The sequence below is a fragment of the Heterocephalus glaber genome, unplaced genomic scaffold (genome assembly GCF_053883595.1).
Source record: "Heterocephalus glaber isolate CG9 unplaced genomic scaffold, H.glaber_assembly_v1.0 deba00000122, whole genome shotgun sequence".
NCBI lineage: Eukaryota > Metazoa > Chordata > Mammalia > Rodentia > Bathyergidae > Heterocephalus > Heterocephalus glaber.
Window position 1 is genome coordinate 28,420,972 of NW_028258138.1, and position 24,549 is coordinate 28,445,520.

General features: G+C 33.9%; 2 protein-coding genes across 3 annotated transcripts in view; one reads left to right on the plus strand and one right to left on the minus strand.

The window, feature by feature from the left end:
• Nucleotides 1-6,011: 6,011 nt before the first annotated feature.
• On the minus strand, nt 6,012-17,372 carry Rbm11 (RNA binding motif protein 11). The gene is made up of 5 exons (XM_004842199.3): nt 17,178-17,372; nt 13,805-13,967; nt 13,228-13,300; nt 8,805-8,901; nt 6,012-7,255 (listed from the first exon to the last, which is right to left on the minus strand). The coding sequence occupies exons 1-5, from the start codon at nt 17,271-17,273 to the stop codon at nt 6,971-6,973; spliced, it is 714 nt and encodes a 237-aa protein (XP_004842256.1). The 5' UTR covers nt 17,274-17,372; the 3' UTR covers nt 6,012-6,970.
• A 4,233-nt stretch (nt 17,373-21,605) lies between these two features.
• The window catches only part of Lipi (lipase I), a 68,690-nt gene continuing 65,746 nt past the window's right edge, over nt 21,606-24,549 (plus strand). Inside the window, exon 1 of one of the 2 annotated variants that reach the window (XM_004842198.3) lies at nt 21,606-21,750. In XM_004842198.3, the coding sequence (XP_004842255.1) occupies nt 21,705-21,750 (46 nt within the window). In that variant the 5' untranslated portion in view covers nt 21,606-21,704. The remainder of the gene's footprint in view (nt 21,751-24,549) is intronic. The other variant, XM_013071420.3, reaches the window with a different exon arrangement.

The window sequence follows — 24,549 nt, forward strand, 5'->3', positions numbered from 1 at the left end:
AGAAAAAATGAAATTAGAAATACTATCTCAGATATCAGAAGATATTGTGCCCACAGTGCAACACATGATTAATAAATTTAGAGTGGACACATAAAAAAAAATAGAGGAGCTGAGGAACATGATGGAATCCCAACATAGGAAACAAATGGAATCCATAAAACAGATACAAACAGATTTCTGACAGATTAAAAACTCCATTGAAAGTTTATGCACCAGAATGAGCCAATGTGAGGACAGAATTACACATATAGAAGGCAGGATTGCAATTAGTGATCAGGAAAAGAAAAATTTCTTAAAAATAGTAAGGGCTGATGAGAAATCAATCCAGCAGCTTCTAGAGGATGGAAAGAAGAAAAACAGAAGACTGATCAGAGTCAATGAAGAAACAGGAGAGTCCAGATGACATAAAAAAAAAAACAGTTCACAGAAGTGATGGCAGAAAACTGCCCAAGCAGCGGACAAGAACTTGACATAGAGATAAGTGAGGCATATAGGACTCCAACTAGCCTTGATCAAAAAAATCTACACATAGGCATATAATAGTTAAGATTCCAGAAACCCAACAGAAGAACAAAATTCTACAAGCAGTTAGAGAAAAGAAATACATCACATACAAAGGAAAGCCCATCAAAATCACAGCAGACTGTTGAACACAAACCCTCATGGCAAGAAGAGCTTGGAGTGACAAACTTCCAGCCCTAAAGGAAAACAGCCTCCAACCTAGATTGATGTACCCTGCAAAACTATCTTTCAAAATTGATGGAGAAATAAGACACTTTCATGACAAAGAGCACCTTAGGAACTTCATGAATACTAAACCAGCACTCCAAAAACTTTTAAACAATATCCTAGGAAAAGACAATAAGGATCACAACACCAGGAAGCCCAGCAGAATGATCCCATTGGGCACTAGAAGAAATTAAACACAAAGGAGGAGAATTCAACAAATAGAAAAAGTCATGACAATGATAAGTCAATATGTATGAGTTATAACCATCAATGTTAATGGTATCAATTCACCAATCAAAAGAAATAGACTGGCAGAATGGGTCAAGAAGCAAGATCCAACAATATGCTACATACAAGAAACATTCCTAATTCAAAAAGAAACTCATAGACTGAAAGTTAAAGGGTAGAAAACAATACTCCATGAGACAGAAATCCCCCAAAAAGCAAGAGTAGCTATCGTCAATCCAGATCAAGTGGATTTCAAACTAACTCTGATTAAGAGAGACAAAGAAGGACACTACATCCTTGTAAAGGGAACAATCCAAGAGGAAATGATTACAGTCATAAATATATATGCACCAAACACTAGTGCACCCAAGTGTATAAAACAAATACTAACGGACATGAAAAAGCAAATAAGCACTAATACTGTAGTAGTGGGGGATTTCAATACCCCACTGTCACAAACAGATAGATCAACTAGACAAAACATACGCAACGAAATACTAGAACTCAATTAAACTCTTGTACAAATGAGCTTAACAGATGTTTACAGAGTGTTTGACCCCACAAAATTAGAATACACATTCTTTTCAGCTGCACACAGGTTCTTCTCCAAAATAGACCACATACTCACTCATACAACCTGATTAAGCAAGTGAAAAGGACCTGAAGTTATCTTCTATATATTATCAGACCATGGTGTGATGAAATTGGAGATCAATAGCAAAAGAAACTGTAAGAATTTCATAAACACATGGAAATTGAACAACACACTTTTGAATAACCAATAGGCCACAGAGGAAATTAAAGAAGGTATCAGACAGTTCCAACAATTAAATGACAATGACAATACAACATATCAGAATCTATGGGACACAATGAAAGCTCTCTTACAAGGGAAATTCATAGCAGTGAATACTCATATTAGGAAAACAGAGCAAGCCCAATTAAACAACCTGATGCTGAACCTCAAGCTTCTAGAAAAAGAAGAGTAGGACAAACCCAAAGCTCATACAAGGGATGAAATTATAAAGATCAGGGCAGAAATCAATGCAATGGAGACTAGGAGAACAATACAAAAATTAATGAAGTCCAGAGTTGGTTCTTTGAAAGAATAAACAAATTTGACGAACCCTTAGCCGACCTCATTAGGAAAAGGAAAGAAAAGGCCCAAATCCATGCAATTAGGAATGAAAAGGTTGAAATTACAATGGACCCAGCAGAAATCCAAAAGATCATCAATACCTACTTCAAGAACCTATATGCCAATACGATGGAAAACACAGAAGAAATGGACAGATTCCTAAATATGAATGAATTACCAAAGTTGAATGAAGACCTAAAAATTCTAAACAACCCAATAACAATCAATGAAATTGAAAATGTAATTAAAAACATGAAAAACAGACTGAGAGAAAAATAGGGCAAATAATTCCTTTCACAATAGCATCCAAAAAACTGAAATACCTAAGAATCAACCTAATAAAAGAAATCAAAGACCTCTTCTCTGAAAACTATAACATTCTGAAAAGAGAGATTGAAGATGATATCAGAAAATGGAAAGACATCTCTTGCTCCTGGGTAGAAAGAATCAACATAATGAAAAAGGCCATACTTGCAAAACTGTTATATAGATTCAATGCAATCCCAATTGAAATCCCAACAGCATACTTCATGGACCATGAGAAAAAAATCATAAAATTCATGTGGAACAAAAAGAGACCCAGAATAGCAAAAGCAATTCTAGGCAAAAGAGACATGGCAGGGGGTATCACAACATTCAACTTGAAACTATACTACAAATCTGTGATAAAAACAGCATGGTACTAGCAAAGAAACAGATTTGAAGACCAGTGGAACAGATTAGAAGTTGCAGAAACAACTCCAGACACACTCAGCCACCTCATCTTCAACAAAGGAGCCAAACACCCTCACTGGAGGAAAGATAGCCTCTTTAAAAAAATGTTGCTGGAAAAATTGGGTTTCAACTTGCCGAAGATTAAAACTCGACCTATATCTCTCACCATGCACTAACCTAAAAGAGAAATGGATTAAAGATCTAAACATGAAAACAGAAACGCTGAACCGGCTGGAACAGAGGTTAGGTAGAACTCTTGAAGACATTGGTGTAGGAAAAGATTTTATGAGCAAAACCTGAGTTGCCCTTGAACTACCACAATCAACAAGTGGAATCTCTTCTGATTCAAAAGCTTTTGCACAGCAAGAGAAATAACCAACAGTGAGAAGAGACAATTCACAATGTGGAAAAAATTTTCACCAGCTATTCCTTAGACAAAGGTGTACTATCTAGAATCTATAAAGAACTTTAAAAAATCAGAGCTCCAAAAATTTAAAGACCCAACCCAAAAATGGACATCTGAAAAGAACAGACAATTCTCAGACAAAGAAGTAGAAATAGCAAATAAACATGAAAAAATGTTCAACATTGCTGGTCATTTGAGATGCAAATGAAAACAACACTGAGATTCCACCTCACCCCAGAAAGAATGGCTGCTATCATGAAATCAACCAATAACAAATGCTGACGGGGCTGTGGGGAAAGAGGAACACTGCTCCACTGCTGGTGGGAGTGTAGACTGGTGCAACCACTGTGGAAATCATTATGAAGATACCTCAAGGACTAGGATTGGAAGTCCCATTTGACCCAGCTATTCCCCTGCTGGGTATCTTCCCCAAAGAATTAAAACAATCATACCACAGTGATATATGTGCACCTATGTTCAGAGCAGCACAGTTTGTAATAGGTAAAACTTGGAAGCAGCCCAATTGCCCATCAAGTGGAGACTGGATAAAGAAAATGTGAGGTTTTTTTTTTTAAATAAAATCAAGTACTACTCAGCTATAAAAAATGAGAAATTAAAGACATTTATAGCTAAATGGATGCACATTGAGGTGATACTTTTAAGTGAAATAAATGGTACACAGATGTGTAAATACCATATAGTTTCTCTAGTGTGAGAGACTGAAAGAGTAAATAAGGACTAAAAGGTATAATAATGTGAAATAGGAAGAAAAGGGGCAAAGGTGAAGGGGAAGTGTGAGGGGTAGGGGGAGGGAAAGAAGGGAATGGAAGTAATATAAGAAAAAATGGAAACAAAGACTTTGTAGATAGGGAGGATTGGAGGGGTTGACGGGAGGGCAGGGGAAGGGGGAAAAAGAACCAAGAGAGATTATGTAAAGGTGCAAATTTCATGGCAGCCATGAAACACAGGAGAGAGCGGATGGGGTCGAATCCCAATATTCCCTTCGAGGGTACACCCTCAGTGATCTTTCTTCAACTACATCTTACCTCCTAAAGTTTCTATCACCTCCCAATAGCGCCACCAGTGGGGGTTAGGGGATGGGGCAAGCCTTAACCATATTAGTTTTGCAGGACATTTTATTTCCAAGCCATGGTAAATCACTGAAGGAAGGTTGCTGCTGGAACCTTTAAACAACTGCTTAGTTAAGTGGAGCACTGGGCAAAACTGGCAAAGAAGGAAATATATGGGACATAATTAGAATAAAATGGAAAGTGTTGAATTTTCAGTGGTAATGGGACCCTCAAGTGGGTATGTTCAGTAGGTGAGAAAAATTATTGTGATACTATGTTGCGAGTGCTGGTAAAAGAGACCTCTTATTTCCCAATCTCTCCCATCAATGTATTAGTATTTAACCATATAAGGAGAGGTGGACTATATGGCTGTGCACAATATTTTTGCACCTGAACAATGCTAAGAAAGTATAATAATTCTTAACTTTTTCCTTCATTAAGCTCCAAGCATGTAAGCGAAAATAATTCATCAGAATTTTATAATAATCATGTTACAGTGTTATTGTTTATAATCATTTTCAATAATGATCACAATGAAATCATAATGTAGAGATTTCATAGGCGACAGCTTTGTTTAAACAGCTATACATATGAAATCATAGCTTAGTGTATGGGCCATTTCAACAGATTTCAAGGGTGCGCTTGGCATTCAAATTGATCTAACTTTAATTCTAGGTGAGTTTTTGCTTGTTTGGCCACTGCCTGGTGCATTACAGAAACTCATTTATAAAAAATAAACTAGTAAGTCTGAGAATATGCAAAATGTCTAAATTTTGTTCTCAGATTCTAAGATTTCTCTAGCATTTGAAGAAAATGTATACCCAGGTGCTTAAAAATAAATAGATTTAAAGAGTGGGAGATTAAAATTAGAAAATACCCTCCCAGGAAAAACATTTTAATGATTCTTAAATATATAGTATTGGGAAAATTGGTAATGTAAAATTGTATAGCATGGTGCTAAATATTAATAATTTAAGGAACATTTTATATTTTTAAAGAATAAAAGACGTAAAATAAAGGTGAATTTCCTAGACTTCTGTTTAGTTCAAGTTGGCAGACTTGTTAAAGTGGATCTGGAAGTCATTTCCTGTTTGTGATATAAGCAGTTACGAGAGTTTTTTTCAATATTTTAATTTATTTCATGGTTTTTCAAGATAATTTTCTTAACCACGTACCATTCTTAGTTGCTAAGAAACATGTACATACTTCCTATAATAATTATAATGAAAAATTTAAGTCTAAGGTATATTTATAGAATTAAAGAAAAGACTGAAGGTGAAATTTATGCTTTTAAAGAAATGCTATTTTCTTATTACAGAGGGTCACATCTTTCCTTTCAGCATGATTCTAAACTGCAAAAATGTGAATTTATAAAGAAAAAAATCTTACAGTTTGAATATTCAATTATATGAAGACAAAGTTATATAGACTCTAGTTTTTATATCGATTGGATTGAAACAGACTAATATTCCTATTTTAAGCTCCACTATATTATATATGTATAAACAAAAGTGTAGTTACTACTTGGGTTAAAATATATCTTTATTCTTTTAAGTACTAAATGCTTATGAAGTGCAGTAACATGCCCCCCAAATTTCAAACATGGCTTTACCTACTGAATTCATTGGTAACTCCCAGTGGAACTGCATAATTCTTTCAATTAGTTTTAATAAATATGTGCTTTTCACCATTCCAATTTATGATGAGCTATAAAATAACAAGAATGTCCAAATAAACCATTTATTTTACATGTAACCTGTATACCTTTTAAAATAAATGAGACTCAAATGGGAATCTTGATATGTATTGTATATTAATCAAACGTCATTCTATTTACTCAAACATTATCAAGACTTAAATACATTAAATATATCCTCTCAAACCATCCTGGCAAAAGTGGTAGATAATAAATATTAATGTAGCTAATTTTCATGATAACCACTTAATAAATGAGAAGTAAAAAGGCATGTATCCTTATTTAAATCATACAAAAAGGGAATGACTCAAAATCTAGCCCCATGATAATATTTTTCCTTTGGTATCACTGTCACTGTCATATGTCCTTATGCTATAAAATAAACCTAAAGGAGAATAAGACTCAGAAATAATATATTAGGCATAAAAAATAAAATGTTATTAACAAAAGGAACTAAAGCTTGCTTATTACATATTCATCAGGCACAACACGCAACTTTTAAATATTTGCATTAGTTTTTTCAGGAAATCCACTGCTCCACTTCTAATCCCAGCTTATTTATAGTAGAAGGCTACAGTGACAATTTAGGGAGAGCATGGTGCCTAAGCCATAAGCTTTGTTTTATTTTTGGTACCAGGGATCAAACTCAGGACCTTCCACTTGCTAGGCAGGCGGTGGCACCACTGAGCTAAATCCCTGGCCCCCTAATCCATAAGTGTTCAGACTTAATAACAGTAAAATTTCATCAGCAGCATAAAATAAAATGACAAAGTGCATTTTACATCAACAATTCATCAACAGTTGCACGACAAGTACAAAAAGTAGGCCATTATTTTTAAAAACCATGTTATTTAAAGTTAAAATTAAATAGCACATTGGATAAATCAGTGTTACATTTTTCAAAGAAGACAACCAAGAAATTGCTCATTTGGTAAAATACAGATTTTTTTTAAAGAGAACTAAGACCAGTATAGACAAATTTGATGGTATTAATATCTTTTCTTTTTCTTGTATTTTCGGAATTTTTGGTTATATTCATTTCCTCTATTATTTTCTGTGCTACTGTCACTATCACTGGCTTGCTTTTGTCTCTTTCTTTTATTCATCTGGTAATGGTTACAGTCACTTGGTTGTTGAGGGGTCCATTCATAAGAGCTGGGTCCAGCCTCTGGCTCTGGAACGTGACTGAGTGCAGAAGATCCAGATGTGTTATTTGGAAGTGGAGCTGTCATCTCATAGTAAGGAAGCTGCAGCAATGGATTATGTGTGTGCCACTGCAGTGAAAAAAAGACACTCATCTACCTAGAAAGTTAACAGTTCACATGCATTATGCAGATAGCCATGAGTAAACCAAACTGTATTTTCAGGTAAGAAAAACACTGACTTGTAATTGTAGTCTTCAGGGGTTTCCTTAAATGGTTAACATAAATATTCCAGTAGGTAATATGTAGCTTAATACAGTCTAGATATGCACTTTCCAACAGAAATAAAATGCATACCAAATTTATAGTTCTAAATCTTCTAGTAGCCACAATATAAGAATAAAATAAACAGGTAAAGATTAAATAATAATGACTTTACTTTTCACAACATAGTCAAAATATTATGATTTTAATATTACTAATGTAGGAACTATTGTGATACTTTACTTTTATCATCATATGAGGTCTTCAAAATATATGATGTAATTTTTATGGTTACAGCGTTTCTCAATTTAGATGCCAAATTTTTTTTGAAAATATTTGATCATAATTTAGATTACATAAAATTTGCAATTGAAAAAATATTTGACCCAAGTTGTTTCAAATATATATAAAATTTTCAATGACTGATTTAAGTATATATTTTAAATTTAAATTAAAAATCAAATAAAATCAAAAGCTTCCTAGGTGTACACTTACATAATGCCTCTTATGTTCTATAGCATAGTTATCAACCATAGGGGTGCACTTCCTTTTTAAATAAAGTTCTTAAAATTTTCACTACTCAAAGCAGATTAAATATTAAAGTTGGTACACAAAGCTTGTCTCCCAACTTAACCCAACCTACCAAAAGATAAAAATGTTGGGAAGAACACAATGATCATTTTAGTTGGTTTCTTATTTATACTTTACTACACTTTTAAATAGTTATTCTAAAAGTTAAAACACTATTTTATGGAAAAATTCCTTTCTGCATTATCAATTAGAGACAAATATTTGAAAAATCATATATATATATATATACACACACACACACAAATGTACATATATATATTTGTGTGTATATTGTAAAAATAACACCCTTTGAATCAGACCTGTTAGTTCCACATCTATCATTGAAAAGCTTTATAAACTCTGGCTTATTTATCTCTGAACATGAATTTTCTTATCTATGAAATGAAAACTTCAAAGGAAAAAGTTGGTTCTCTTCTAACAATAAAGATTTCTAAGCTACAGTCAATTTTTGAAAGCCTTTGGAAATAATACAGTTTACTACTTAGCAACATTCACATAGTTTTACATTTAGAAAAAAAGAGAAATTTATATTGAAATTATCCAGGTCTAAAGCCCACTATTTGTGATTGATAACATTAAATAAAGCTTTTTATTCTAAGTGAAATGAACTGTTCAATTCTGAAAATATCTTTTAAAATAGTCATTTAAATGAGGACATGGTACTCAAATTTCACTGGGATACCTGTATTATCACTACCATTCACCCTTTTTCTGTTTATACAATGACTGTCTGTAGCAGTATTAGAGGATTTACAATGACCTACTTTTCATGTCCTCCATACTTTCTATCATATTATACACTGAACTGAAGGAATACCAAACTTACCATCTTCTGAAAGAAAAAATATTCTTGAGGTAAATCAGTATTATTAATTGGAAAAACATGCATGGGAAAAGAAGATCTGCCCACCACTTCTTCATTCCTTTGGAGAAATAAAACAAGAAAGAATCTTAAAATTTCTAGGAACAAATGTCCTTTTGTCTTAAAAAAATGACAGTTTTCCATAATTAGAGAAAAAGGGCGAACTTCTTTGATAGCATTAGTTTAGATTAGTTTTTACTTTAAACATCCATACATATAATCAGTTGTTATACCAATACATAATGTAGTGATACAGCAATATATTAATTAATTTCCTATACATTCTCAACACATTCAGCCTTCTGTTAGGAAAATGTTAAGACAATGTTTTATTTGTATAAAGACAGACACACTTAGATACTGACAGAACAAAAGCAAATTATTAATAATCACAAATAGTACATTTAAATTTTCTAAAGTTATAAAAGTTTTTAAAAATCAGAGTTTCATTGATTTCTTTAAAGATATCTTTGTTATTAAATTGTAGAAATCATGCTCTTTCCTAAACAGACTGGTGGTGAGGTGAACATGAATATTCTTACTGATGACTTCTACATATTAATTAAGATCATTAAAAATTTCTCATTTAAAAACTATGGGGTCTTAAACTTCATTTATATGTGTAATATTGGCTTTTATTGAGATGTTAGAAATACTGGCTGGGTTTTGTAGATATTTGTTAATAATCTACTTTAATAACACTACTCAACCTTAGGATAGGAACTATACTGTGGGGAAGGGTAAAATCAATACAAGCAGGTAGAGAAAATGATGGGGTAAGGAGAATGACAGGATGCAGTCAGATGGATAGGAAGATACTCTGTTCATAAATATTAAGACTAGCATCATAGAAGGCAAAGGAAGAGTGAACTTTATTAAGAAAAGAACTAGACATATATCAGTTGTCATAGAGGAATAAATTGGATAAACATGTAGGCTATCAAACTGTTTCCTTGTAAAGCAATTTCCCTATAACAATGGGATTGAGAAGTGAATGAGAAGAAAGGATATAAAGGACAAAAGACTGATCAGTGGATGGAAGAAGGAAAATATAATAGGCTGGTTAGGAAACAGGGTGCAGGGAGACTGCAACAAGTGTGGAGAAGTGTCAGAAAAGAAATGAAATGTAAGGTGGAGGGAGGTTATAGGGAGGTAAGACTGACTCCATTGCATAGGTGAGATTAGCACCATTACGAAAATAGCTGTGGATTCTCTAAAACCACAATCTTTCCTATGTGAGTCTCAGGACACTCTTGTCTACATAGAGGAATCACATGTAAATTAGGAACTGCTACACATTGACAAATGCCCTCCAAATTCACCCGTTGAAGTCTTCACCTCCAAGTACATCAGAATGTGTATTTATCTGGAAACAGGGTTATTGTTGCAGATATCATTAGTTAAGAGGAGGTCATAGGGCAGTGAGATGGGGCCATACATCAATATGGCTCTCTTCCATATAAAAGAGGTGATCTAGAGACAGGTACATACAAGGAGAACACCACCATATGAAAATAAAGGCTTCTATCTAGGTAATGCTTCTGTAACCCAATGAGTATCAAACATTTCCAAGGACTGTCAAACACTGTCATCAAACCACTAAAAGCTAGGGAAGAGGCATGGAACAGATTTTTCCTCACAGCTTCCAGAAGATTCCTATCCTGCTGATGGCTTGTTCTTGGTCATCTAGCCTCCAAAACCATGAGACAGTGAACTTCTGCTGTTTAAGCACTCTGCTAATTGTATCATGTTATGACAGTCTTAGTAAATAAATACAAGAACTATTCTTTAAAAAAGGCATGAGAGACAATAAGAAACAGAAAAATTAATTTACAGGAATGATTAGAGAAGGACCAGGAGATTAAATGGACACCATTTTTCTTTGTACACAACTTCTGGGACATTATAACTTATTCTCGCGTTTCCTTTATAATATCACAAAGACTACGGGAATAAAGTATTACTCATGAAATGCAGTGTCGTGGGATATACACCCAATTTTGATCTTCTATCTAGAATTTGAAACTCTGTATTTAGAAACTCTGTATCAAATGTAAGTAGAGGATACAAGGGTTTTCCTGAAGTCTTCCGGTGCTTATCAAGTCTTTCTTCTTCTGCCAAATTCCTACTAATTCTTGTTCCTTCCTACACCTGAGAAAATTGAGGTATCTTTTCCTATTTGGAACAAAAAAAAAGAGGAGATGATCTTATACCACATATAGTATATGGCCTGCTCCATAAGTCTATTTTCCCTATCAAAGTAATAAATTCTATCCTTTTTGGCTAACGCCTACTGAAACCTCACTATATGCTAATTCTTTAAGACCTTGGATTTATTACAAAATTCTACTCTCAACAATAACTTTTCCAGGTATTATTTTCATTTTAGAGATAGACATCAGAGTGGTGAAATGTCGGAAACCAGGTATGAGACCAGGGCCTGGATTGAACTCTCCTTGTGATGTAGTGGAGGGGATAGCAAGCTGCTCCCTACCTCGTGCTATTTTTGTTAGCATGCTGGCATCAACCAGTTTCAATGAGAGAAATAACTACAGCTGAAGTCTAAGTAAAATACACATTCAGGTACAGTCTACCAATTATGAGAATCTGATAAACTTTTCATGAACCTTGGATCACATGCTTGCTTCTTTCTTCTTTGTGTAACTCTAATAAAAGTGAGAAGCATTGTCAGGGTGGGGCTTTTTGTCCACTACAGGGAAGAGCCCTCAGGCCCTTTTTCCAAATTATCTTTGTTTTTGTTCTGTAAACCTTGTCCCCCTGTCCCCCCAGTCAGGATAAACTTGTACACTAGTTCCTACAGTGAAATAACTTATTAGTGGGTTCACACCGTTAACACAATGGCAGAGGCAGGATTCAAATTCAGGCCATCGGACTTCACTACCTAAATTTTTAACTTCTCTTGATTTCACAGTGTAGAAATGTGGGGGAGAAAAAAGAAGCAGAACACACTGTGCTTCATTTGAGATGTAATACTTCTAAAGATAAGCCTGGGTATTTGCCAGTCCCAAGAAGCCACTCTCTTATTCCTCATAGGGCTGATAAAATGAAAAAGATAGGAGGTTCACCTATTATTAGTTTTCTTCAGAACACTTTGTTCTGCAATGGAACACGAGAAAACAAACATGATGGATGAAACTCACATAAATCCTTAATGTAGATGGTATGTAAGCTGGTAGTTTATGAGATAGTCATGAAAGTTATAGGGCTAGAATAAGCAAAGCACTTGTGAGACCAAGGAAGCATTCATAATATATATTAAGCATGAACAGTGAATAAATTAGGATTCTGTAAGATATAGCAAAGGGAGATATACACCACCCTTGATCATGCCTCCTGTGGCCTAAAAGTTATCCTTCTACTCTGGCTTTTGCTCTACCTAAGAAACGCAGATTAAACCTAAGCGTATCTATTGGAGAAACCAGCAAGCTCTCTGTGTAGCCATGTGTATTTCCCCCCATGTTTCTTTCAGGGCCCAAGTAAGTAATGTTGGGCCCAGGAACTTTCTACCTGGATGGATAGCCTTGCTTAAACCTCCACTGTAGTTGTAATGGCCACACTATAAGCAGGGGAAGCTGACACAACACAGGGTGAAATAGGGCCTGTGCACAGTAGGGTAACCAGAACTCAGTTACTTGATCATTTTTCTCACGTGTATCCTATCCTAAGTGTGCTAACCTATCCAATGTCTTTGTTCTTGCTTCTTACTGTGTCTTAAATTTATTTAAGACACAGTATAATTTGGGCATCTTAATTTAGATTGAGAACCTTTTTGTTCCATGGCCTCTGTGGCAGCTTGTCAGGTAGTATCCTTGAAACCTAGTATTGCATCAAGCTCTCAGTCTATACAAAATTCTAGAATATTTTGAAAAATTGACAGAAAGAAGTTCTAAAATAGTAAAATGAATAATGGAATGCCTTAATGTTGGCAGTGTTAGTTTCAAGGCTAGCATCGTATCATCTTGGTGACCTTGAGAAATGGTTACATTTTGTGTCTGCATTTACCAAAATATAAAATATAGATAATAGTATGTCTATAGTTCATTACAGGAAGACCTCGTATGCTTAAAATGATTTAGTATTTATGGAAAGCAAAAACTATAAAGAGCACTATCTGTGTATATCTCTACCACTTATTACTGGAATTGTTAAGACTGAACTTTAAATGAAAACATTTTCTGTCACTTTGCATAGGTTTGGGGAAAATGAACTTTTAAATTCTGTTTTATGTCTAAATAATAAGGTTTTGCAATATCCCTGAATATAATAAAACTGCTCTTGGCAAATATTTACTATATTTACTGTCTTTAACATATATTATACAACCATTTATTTGTGTTACCTTTATGATAAATATATGTTTAATTACCTGTAGCTATGTGAATTTATCTTTACACAGCTCTCAAAACTTTGGTTAGCTGGTTCAGAAGAGCGAGAACTCCCTTAAAAGGATAAAATATTGATTACTTCACAATATACTTACTTGGACTTCTAACACTAAACCATAAAATAACCAAAAATCTTTTAGGACAAGCTACAGACTTAACATTTCTTGCTAATATGGATATATGCACACCTATTTTATCTCAAGTCATATTTACAGATTGTTTGTATTATTATAAGTGAAATGAATTCTAATAAAGCTTTGTCCAGGAGAATGGCCATATACATGAATTGCACTGACACTATAATGTATAAGTTATATTTTATCTTTTTGTTCTACACATCTGTAAGCTAAACATGGCAAACAATCAGTGTTATCTGCCTCTAATGTAGAAGATGTGAGATTTTTGTACTCCACAGAAGCCTGTTTAACTTAACACAGGATGTGTCTGATCATAATGTGCTCTGCTGTTTGTGTGAGTTAACTGGGCAGTACCAAAGACCATGATGTAACCATGCATTAATTAAATACACTTTAAAGATTTATCAGTGAAAAAACCTACCAAATCGATACTGCACATTAATTGGTCTTCCATATAAACGAATTCCATTCAGCAAAGCTATAGCATATGACACCGATTCAGGGTGCTTAAAGCAGACAAATCCAAAGGACTTTGGTTTTCCTTCTCTGTCTTTGCATATAGTCACTTTGGTTAGTGGTCCAGCCTATAAGAAACTTAAAAATTATTTTGTCATAAATCTAAAGATTTTGTACACTCAGAAAAATCAAGTAAATTCAACTTTGGTGACTAAAAACCAATCTGTTCACATCTTCCTAATAATAAACATCATAATTTGTCATACTTTATACTTTTTGACTTATCAAAGAAACATGGATGGAAAAGATAATTCTTGGTAATAATTCCATGTATTAAAAAAGAAAGAACTATTACATCTTTCCTGGGTTTCTTAAATCAATTTTCAAAGCATTTAAACCTAAATTACTCCATCTCCATACATTCTAGCAGTGTTTTTTAAAATTATAATTATTAGCCCATATCAATTGTACAAAATAACAAATTTCACTTGGTATTTCCACACATGTATATAATGTGCTTTTATGTTATTCACCCTCAATTTTACCATCTCCATTTAATTAAAAAATAAAATGCAGTGACAAGTTCAATGTTGGTTGAGTTTGCCTCAAAAAGATGGCAAAATTACATCAAAACTGAATTATTTTTCTGTCAAGAAGATGAAAAAATATTCACAGTAGAAACTAAACATCATGTATTTTGATCTGGAAATCCTGGCTGATAAATAGTCGAGAAGGAGGAGTGTTTTAATATGATTAAGACCTTTAAGTAGGTGCACTATTCTTAAAAGTAAAAAATCAGAAAGGGTCTAAATCTAATGACTGGAGATACAATTTCGTAGTGTATTATAAAAATGGAATAAAATACCATAAATTACAAATATCAAGACTGTACTGATAAAAAAACCTATATAAATAATTGAAAGTAAAAAAGACAATGTAGAGAAATGTAAATTACAACTAAAAAATTACATCACTTGTATGATAATCATTGCAGGAGGAACTTAAAGACTTACACAAAGCTGATTTAGTGGCAAATGGTTTTTACTTTGATTATTTTTCTATGAAGTCACATAAATGTATAAATAATGCTGATATCTTAAAATTCACTCTCTTTACATTCTCTACAGCATTGAAAGAACTAGTTCATCCTCACTTTAACTTCAAGGGTGACCCCATTAACAAATCAGCTTTTTCCATTCAAGCTACTTGTAAGGTGACAGGGTCCTAGAAACCTTTGTGTGACTGTATTTAAAACCCAACATATTTGAAATTTAAGTTACATTTTTCTCATATATCTTTATTCTAGTGTTTCTTGATTAGAAGTACAACAATGATGAAACTGATTTTCTCACATCAAAGGACAGTTAGAAATTTGAAACATAATAGTATATGATATATGTGTACAGTAATATTAAAAATTGTATATGTTTTACAATTTTCACTTTTCTACTAGTGATACTAAGTATATGGAAGCACAGAAACAAAATGCGGTTAATATGATTTAAAAAAACAAATTTAGATATGCCAAGGCATTTTTAAACATAAAATTCAAAAAGAAAATTTGCTTTAGCAAATTTGCTATAGCAACAATCATAATCTTTTAAGCTAGAATGAAACATATTTGTGGAAGCTATCAAGCTTTGCTAATTTTAAGGTAATTATGTACTGCAAATATGTACAAAAAATACAAAAACTGACAGAAAAGATACCTACTTTTTGCGAATTCTTCCTAGGCAAAAATAAAAACATACTTAGTTTCTAATCTATTAAATTTTATTTAGGTGGAAAAAGGAAATCATAAAAAATGATAACAGATCCACACATTGATATAAACTCTGTCCTTCCTGACTAGAAATCACATGTGTGTATGATCCCATGTGTGTATAAGTTATTACTACCCTACCACCATTTCCACCCTCTCTCCTTTATAGAGGCTCAGCACAAAAGAAACCTGGAAGAAAATAACTGTAAGTTTACATTCTTGTCCTCTCTGTGTTTTTCTCTGTCTCTGTCTGTAAGGTTGAAATCATATTGGATTAGCAAAAGCCAAGAATAAGAGTTTAATTTTTAAAAGGCTAAACTTAAGAGCAAATAATAAGGATAAACATAAAAATATTAAAATTCACTTTTTGGGGGGTCTAGGAAAGGAAATTGTTCCAGGAGCGAACCATCTCCACCAAAGTGTGTGTTACCTATAATTGAGGAATACTTTAAGGATAAAGGTAAGTTATTTAAAAACCAAATTTAAAATAATCCTTCTAGTGCTCACACATAATAATGGAACTTTCCCTTATTCTGATAGGTAGAGGTCACTCTCTTGACCTTAGCATTATTACTAATACTAATAGTGCTATCAGTAGTAGCAGCAGTTAGTAATTGCCATGTGTAGCTCCGTTTTGCCTACATGTATTGGCTCATTTATTCATCACAATCACTCATACTGTAAACAGTATTATTTCCAGTTGACATTTGAGGAAACTGAGGCACTGAGATATTCATTACTGACCCAAAGTCACATTGCTGACTTCAGACTACAGACTTTCAGCCACTCTTCTATACTATGTACTCCTCTGTTTTGTAGGTTATGCTAAATCATGATTAATTCATTTTAAATATCCCTTTAAAAATGTTCCAAGGGGTGTCTTAAATCTGTGTGCTCAGCACCTTACTTCGTGTTTGCTCTGTAACTCTGGATCTCTAAATGGTGACTGAGTGGTTGAATAAAGAACTGCTATGGCAAGTGAGACCTAGGTGTATACAACAGGTGACTGTTACAGGACACAGTCTCAATCCTGGAGGTAGCAGACCTCTGAAAGTTTTCGAAGGTCCTTTTGGAATGAAATAAAAGGCCTTGCCCAGGCAATCAATTGATCAGGTCAGGTAAATGGTCTGCCTTGTCACGAAATCTCTATTATGCACTGCTCTCCGAATAAAAGGGCTTAGGGGAATGAGTCTCCTATATACCGGTGGAGACATTTAACAAGCGACACCCCTCATTTCGCAGGATCAGGACCTAAGGTGCTCACCGCCTGAAGACAGTGACAGACCTGTTTTCTGCCCTGCTGCAGGACCTCGGGCCCAGGCAGCCTTTGGAGAGCCTTACTGGGGCCGGGGGTTGGGAGACCACCGTCTTTGCCCACTCCCCGGACTCTGCGCGGGGGATGGGACGCTCGGCCGCCACTTCATCCCCAGCTGCGCCGGAGCCGAGACCGCCACGGAGGAGCTAAATTCAACCCAGGAACAGGAGGGGCGGAGAGGGGGCCAGGCTCCGGGGGTCCAGGTGCGCCCCGTCCTCGGGGGCGCTTCGACCCCCCGCCGCCCCTTCCCCGCGACGGTACCTGAAGGAACAGCTCGTAAAGAATCTCTTCCCGCACTCGGGCCTCTAAATTCCCCACAAACACCGTCGTGTCGGCCTCTTCCTGAGTAGGGAACATCCCTCCGTCTGGGCCCCAGGATGGACGAGGCCCCCAAATCCCGCCCACTCGCCCCGCTTTACAGAGCCGCTCGGGAAGGGCGGGGCCAATGCCGGGTGCGCACGCGGGGCGGGGCCTCGGGACCACGGGACCGCGGGAACCGCCCACCGCGCTGGGGCTCCGCCCCCGACTGAACTGAAGGCGATGGGAGAGTGGATGCTTTGCGGTAGAGCACTGAAATTATGGCTTATTTAGTCAGAAAGTGGTCCCAGGAGGAGTCCTTGAAAATGACACTAGAAATTTTAGGTGGGTGGCCGTGACCTTGAGAAAACAGCCTGTAACATGGAAGCTTTGGAAAATGTCGAAATAGAAAAGCATCTATTAAAAGCATCCTGAAAGCATCCTGTAGATACGACACTAGTAATGAGGACAGCACTTGCTCTTTGGTTTGGTGTAGTGATAGCAAGTAATTTTGTATCGAAGAGACATGTTTTTACTTCGGGGATATATCAGAAAAACCTGATTTTCTAAAGAAAAGCATATTTTAGGAAATTTTAATTTTCATTTAACATTGGCACTTATTTTATGACTTTGAACAAAGAACTTTGTTGAATTCAGGTTACTTTTCTTAGGGAATAGATTGGATTAATATAATTCATATAAGGCAAAAGGTATTTTCTGACTATTTCCTGTTAGTCAGGCACTGTGTTAGTACTTGAGGAACAAAAGTAAATATAAAAATCTGCATTGTGGGAGAAACAGACTTCCAGAAATACAATATCAGTATCAGTAGCATTAGCAGTTATCCTCACTTGATGTTCATTAGCCTTTAAATCCTGTTTCCTTTTTTCCCTCTTGCGTCTATCATATTTGTAAAATAAGAGGAAGCTAAGGAAACTGGTGCAGTATAAACAAATAACACTATATGTTGACCAAGTGAATATGTGAAAACCTTTCTTGTGTGCAGAAGTTTTGATATGTTTGTATTTATTTATTTCACAAGTCCTATCCAGACCAACATAGTTCCTTTTTAACCTTCCCTCAAGTGTTGCTTGTCTGGGAGCTGTATCTTCAGGTTTCATTATAAAAAATTCATTGTCTATATAGGAGTCTGCATGTTGTAAATGTGTATTTTCAAATAGTTAATTATCATATTATATTGTTACATAGAAACTTGTGCTATTCTTTGTCTAAAAATGTGCATGATTTTTGTGTTATTACATCCTCTTCTGTTTTGTCTCTACACAAGTTTATGTTGCTTACAATTCTAGAGTGCTTGTTCATTGCTATAAACTCTCAAATTCAGCTGATGCATTTACCTATTTGTTCACATTTCATCCAATGGACCATTTTCTAATGTAAAACTACTACATTTCCTAACTTGTATTGAATGCATGCATGGTAATAAAGCTAGCAATAGCTAAAAAATAACCATGAGCATTTACTGGAGAATATATAAGTGGCAGTGGGTCAACTGCATGGGATAGTCTTCAAAATATAACCTTACTTCACACACATTAAGATGTTTTGTATCTCCTGTATAAATTTATAAAATAAAAATATATGGACATATACACATATGCTCATGTGTATAAGTGGAGCACCCTCCTCTTTCTTCTTTACCTAGATAACTCTTGCTGTCTTTTGTAGTTCCGCTTGGGCAGTATGCTTGCAAGGATGTCTTCAACTTTGCAATCTAAATTAGCTGGATGCCCTTCCTGTGTTGTACCATAATTACTTAGACATACTTCTGTCAAACCCTTCTTACTGTAAACTAAGGATAAATATATTTCAGTACTAGGACAATCCCTGACAGATCTGTGCATGTATAATAAATAGTTGTTGAAACAATACTGTTTGAATAAATGAATATTTTTCCTTTATATCCCTAACAGCTAAGATTATGCCTGGTAATCAGCAGATAGCTAATAAGAGTTGAGCACATAAATTAACAAATGAGTGAATGCATAGAGGAACTTGGCAAATCAATGTTAAAGGACTCTTGTATTTTTTTTTAAATAAGTCTTCATTTTACTTTAGCTGTTTTTCCCCAGTACTTAGGATTGAACACAAGTCTTTCACTCTAAGCTATATACCCAACCCTTTTTTTCTTTTTCTTTTGAGACAGGGTCTTGCTAAGTCACTAAGTTACCCAAACTGTGATGAACGTTTCAATCCTCCTGCCTCATCCTCCCAGAATGCCAGGATTAGAGGTGTGCAACACCACACCTGGGATTCTTCACTTTTTAAGCCTTTATTTTATCTTTATTCTGATTTCTCTAATTATATTTTCCTAAAGTAATTGTATTTTTTTTAACATTTGTTGCAGATGAGGTTATTGTAAAACAATATTTTAAAATCTTAAAGTAATAAATAAGAAAGTAAAATTTATGAATATTCAAGCATGTAGAGAGAATCATTTAGGAGGAAAACCTTCTGTATTTTGACATATGTATATATACATATATATAATCCAATTTAAAAACCATACTATATATACCATTTTCAGCTTGCCTTTTCTCTTCTAAACTTGTATGTTTTCTGTAACTATAAATACTTATCTATCTGCATTAATTTTTACCCACAGTATGTACATAATTAAACCAATCTCTCATTGTTACACGTATATGTATCTTCCTTTTTTTTGACTATGATAATGAACATTCTTGCTCTAATATGTTTGTGTACATGTGGACCATTATCACATGCAAAGACTTTTTATTTCAGTAGAAAAGTCTGTTGGATGTTTAACCGCTGAGTGAAAGGGCAAGATTATTAAAGATTTTTGACCCATTGGTAAATTAAATAAAAGGTTATACCAAGTATGTTCTGATAAAAAATATCTCTCCTTAACTAACAGTATTCAACTGTCATAAAGTGCTCAGAAGCATGCCTGATGCACAAAGATCAGTCTTGTATCTGTCTAGTTATCACCATCATCATTAGCATCACCATTATTAGCAGCACAATCAACACCTTTGTGTTACTGTTGACATTGTATGCATGTCTGTAAGCTTATTAAAAGCATTTTTTATACCCAAGGAGGACTACATAAATACACCAATAGTGTCTTACTAAACTGTTGGTGTTTTATATATTTTGTCATCTCTTGGCAAATTGCTATTTAATGCAACACGCATTAATAAATGACTTTTTCATATTGAAAGGAAGTAAAATATATGATAATGAGGAAATGTAATTTAGTATTTTTCAACTCTGATAAGTGTTATGCTATTTGAAATGTCAAATTTGTATGAGTTCCTTAGAATAATAAAGATGAAAATAATGTATAAGAATCATACTATACTTTTACCTAGAAAGCACCAAGGGAAATTATATGTTAAGAATTATTTTCCATTTAACTTACTAAGATGATATTTTTTCCATGTAAGACACTTAAGTGATCTTTCTTCCCACCTTCTGAAATGATGTGGTCTATTATATCTTTGTGAGAGGTCACCAAAAAACTAAAATTGCAGCATCCTTTAGACAGGAAGCTTCACATAAAATCAAAAGAGATCAAACAGGTTAAACTAATGATAAAATCTCATCAGCAACTAAATTTTCATGACTTTTAAATGAATGTCATGTTTTTGATGAATATCTGAAACATTTTCAGACTGCAAAATTAGTTTTTGCTGACCTGTGTTGCAAACTAAACCCTGTTCCTATTATTTTTTTTGAAACTTTACAGGAACTTTTTTATTTTTGAACTTGTACATGTACATGGAACAAATCTCCATTTCCATTGCTTGCTAAAGTCCATTGCTGGGAGAAAAATAAGAGAAAAAATAAGTCTATAAAAATAAAATCTATAATATTTTTAAATGGTTGTCATATAAAATCAAAAAAAGAACTTTTTATTTTCAAAATTTGGCCTCAAGAGATACACTAGAATTTCAAATTTTAAAATAGCCTCTGTGTTTTAGATGTAGATTACATAAACATGAAAAGCCTGTAGTTACGCTTGACAGCTTCATGGGTATGAATTTTATTATTGATTGTGGTATATAAAGATGAGTTATTTTGTAATCAAAGTGGGCATAAACCACAACTTATTTTTGCCTCTTTCCATTCCTGCAATTTTCTAACGGCACATTTTTTGTGGGCTTCCCACAGACATTTTTCCAGACCACTTCTGAAATCTTGAGGTTAAAAGGAATAAAGAAATACATAATTAGCTTCTTCATTCCCTTGAATTCAGCTTGTGTAGCTGAAACTTTGTGACTTATTATAGAGTTTTTGACTTAAAGATCTTTCTCACAACCGTAAATCAAATGGAAGAAAACAAACTCCTTCATCTTTTTTTAAAAAAAAGGAGGAGCAAAAGTCACTTTTACAATATGATGTAACCTGCTAGACTGTGACAGTTCTATCAAAGAGAAACCTTACCAAATTACGGAATTTCTTTTTTGGTGAATTTGAGTACTTCTTTACTTTTTCAGATTCCAAATGAGAGTATATATTTTTCTGTGTTTGATGTGCTGGGTACAACCTGGTAAGATATTTATTAATAATTTTCTTTAAAAATTGCAACACAATAATTAATATGACCTATATTCTGGGTTAAAGAATGTTATGGAATCATAGAATGAAATATGTTATGTTCATGGGTATTAATTATATCAAACTGAATTACTATAAAGGTCTGTGTATTTCTGTGTGTATGTGTTTGGTAAGTTGAAGTTCTGTATTTTAATTAATTTTCAGATAATAAGTAACTAGAAAAACGTTTAAAAGATGTGGATAAGGAAAATTTAGAAACAACCATGAAAAAGGGTTACTTCATAGTTCAGAAATTCATTCGGCATTTGAAAATCATGACTTAATAAAACTTTTGTTTCAGTTTCATTCATAAAAAAGCACATTTGAGGAAAATTCTTACCTAGATAAATTATCAACTGCAAAACAAACAAACTATGTACTGCAACAATTTTCTTGTTTAGCATAATAAAAACCAGAATTGGATATGTTATTAGGCAGAACTTTATTTTCTAGGTTTATGGATTTATGGTAATAAAGTTTACTTATTTTAGTAGTATCATTTACTATTTTATGGCAATAAAGTAGAACTACTTGTTCTTGTTCTATTTTATAAAGTAGAACAAGAACTACTTGTTTTAAATTATGGTAATAAAAACAGTAGCAAATTTAAAATACAAGATGAATACCTTGGGATTCTGTGAAAACAGATTATTTTCTTTATGTTTTAAACATCTTCCTAAAAGTAATGGAATGTATTCTCAAAAATCTTAAAATATCACCTTGAAATTAACATTATATTCTTTTTTTGCTTGAATATTTGATCTAATTATGCCTTCTGGAAATGTTTGAATTTCATTTTTATAGACATGTAATGTGTAGCTCATCATTTATATGTTACTCTTTAAGTTTGTATGTCTCATCATACCTGCCTTAAATATGAGGTTTGATAAAAATATGGTGAATGTTTAATCACTTATATAATAGTAAAACACACATTGCCATTATTTCCTCTCAAAATATTCCTCCTCTCTACCAATATAATTATCCCATTATTTTTGCTACTTTCTAAAGTGGTTCTGGAAGTTGTCTCTTGTGTGAGACTCTTGTTGTGTTGTCAAGGGTGCCTGAATATCCTGAGTCAGTTCAAGACATTTACCTTTCATGGTAATTTTTATTTTGAGTAAGAGCCAGCAGTCACAGACCTGGTGAATAATGTGGATAATGGCACACAGTAATGTTTTTTAAAGCCTTTCCATTGGATAGCATTCAGTAGCATTCACTGAATTTGTGACCACAGCTAGTAACAGTTTTTGTTATTCCTTTAAAATAAAAAAGACCCCAAGTTAGAAAATATTTCTGTAAATGGCCAGTAAATATTTCAGTTCTTGTGAGGTCATTAGTCACTGTTAGATCTATTCATCTCTGCCCTGATAATGTTAAAGCATGCATAAATAATATATAATAAAGTGAGTATGACTGTGTTCTAACATAACTTTATTTATGGGCACTAAAATTTGAATTAGTTGTAATTTTTACATGCCTCAAAATATTGCCATTTTGAATTTTTTCAATCATTAAAAAATGTAAAAGCTATTCTATGTTCCTGATCAGTTTTACCTCACAGTATATAGTTTATCAACTCCTATGTTCTCTGGCAGAGATGTTAAATATTGATTAATTTATATTTCTCATTTCACAGTTGATGAAAGTGAAATAGAGAAAACTGGGGTCGTTTTTCTACAATCATAGACCTTTCATTGTATGCTAGAATGAACCTAGGAATCTTGTTTAAAAATCGTAGGCTGGAGACAAAGCCCAACATACTACATTTTTAATAAATTCTTAAGTGATGGCCATGGGTACATGGGTCAAACTTCAAGTAGTAAAGGTACAGTCTAGGAAATTCTACAATGTTAATAGCCCACTTATGGGGGGAGTGGGCTTTCTGAAACTCATAGGAGTCTGAGCCTGTTGCCTCAACACAATCATTGTATTTCTCTAAGTTGTATCAGTATCTTTCTGACATGACCAGTAATTTATTTTGATTGACCTACTAAAATCAGTTGGCAACAATCAACTTGAATTTATTGAACTAAGGACTTAGTAAAAGGGTGACATGAAAGAACATAGAATTTGCAGTCATAACTCCTAGATTCATTTCCTGGTGGATTGTTACCTGGTCCAAGTTACTTAACCTTTATGAATCTCAGTTTCCTCATTTCTATGCGGAAATAGTTACACTATTTCACTGCACTGTGAAGCTCAAAGGAGAGCATAAATGTGCTGTCTGGTCTATTATAAGGCATGTAAATGAGGTTAGAATAATCCATGCCTTCTTCCATGTGCATTTTCTCATTAATTCTTTTAGATGACTTCCAGATACAGGTCTTCCCTATGTGTTGTTGATGGATTACTTGTATCAGAATATCCTGAGTTACCTATTTAAAAATACAGACTATCCACTAAATCAGAGTCTCTGGGAATTGTTCCAGGAGATTATATTATGAACAAAGTTTCTTGGTCAGTTTTTTACGCCTGTTTTTATATTCATGCTACAGAATTCTTGGTTTAAGGGCCTGTTAGACACCCGATTTATTTTACTTTTGTAATCAGATTCATTATCAAAACAAATAAATATTTTCATGAATGAGATAGTTACTTCTGAATATCTTGATTTTTCTGGGACATGTTAGGTTAATATATATTTAATAAATTATTGCTTGTGAACTAGAGAATTAAAGATATGTTAGTCTTTAATTTTGATTTCTGCTACTACCCTTTAAAATTCTGACTATAGTTTTGTGTTTTAACT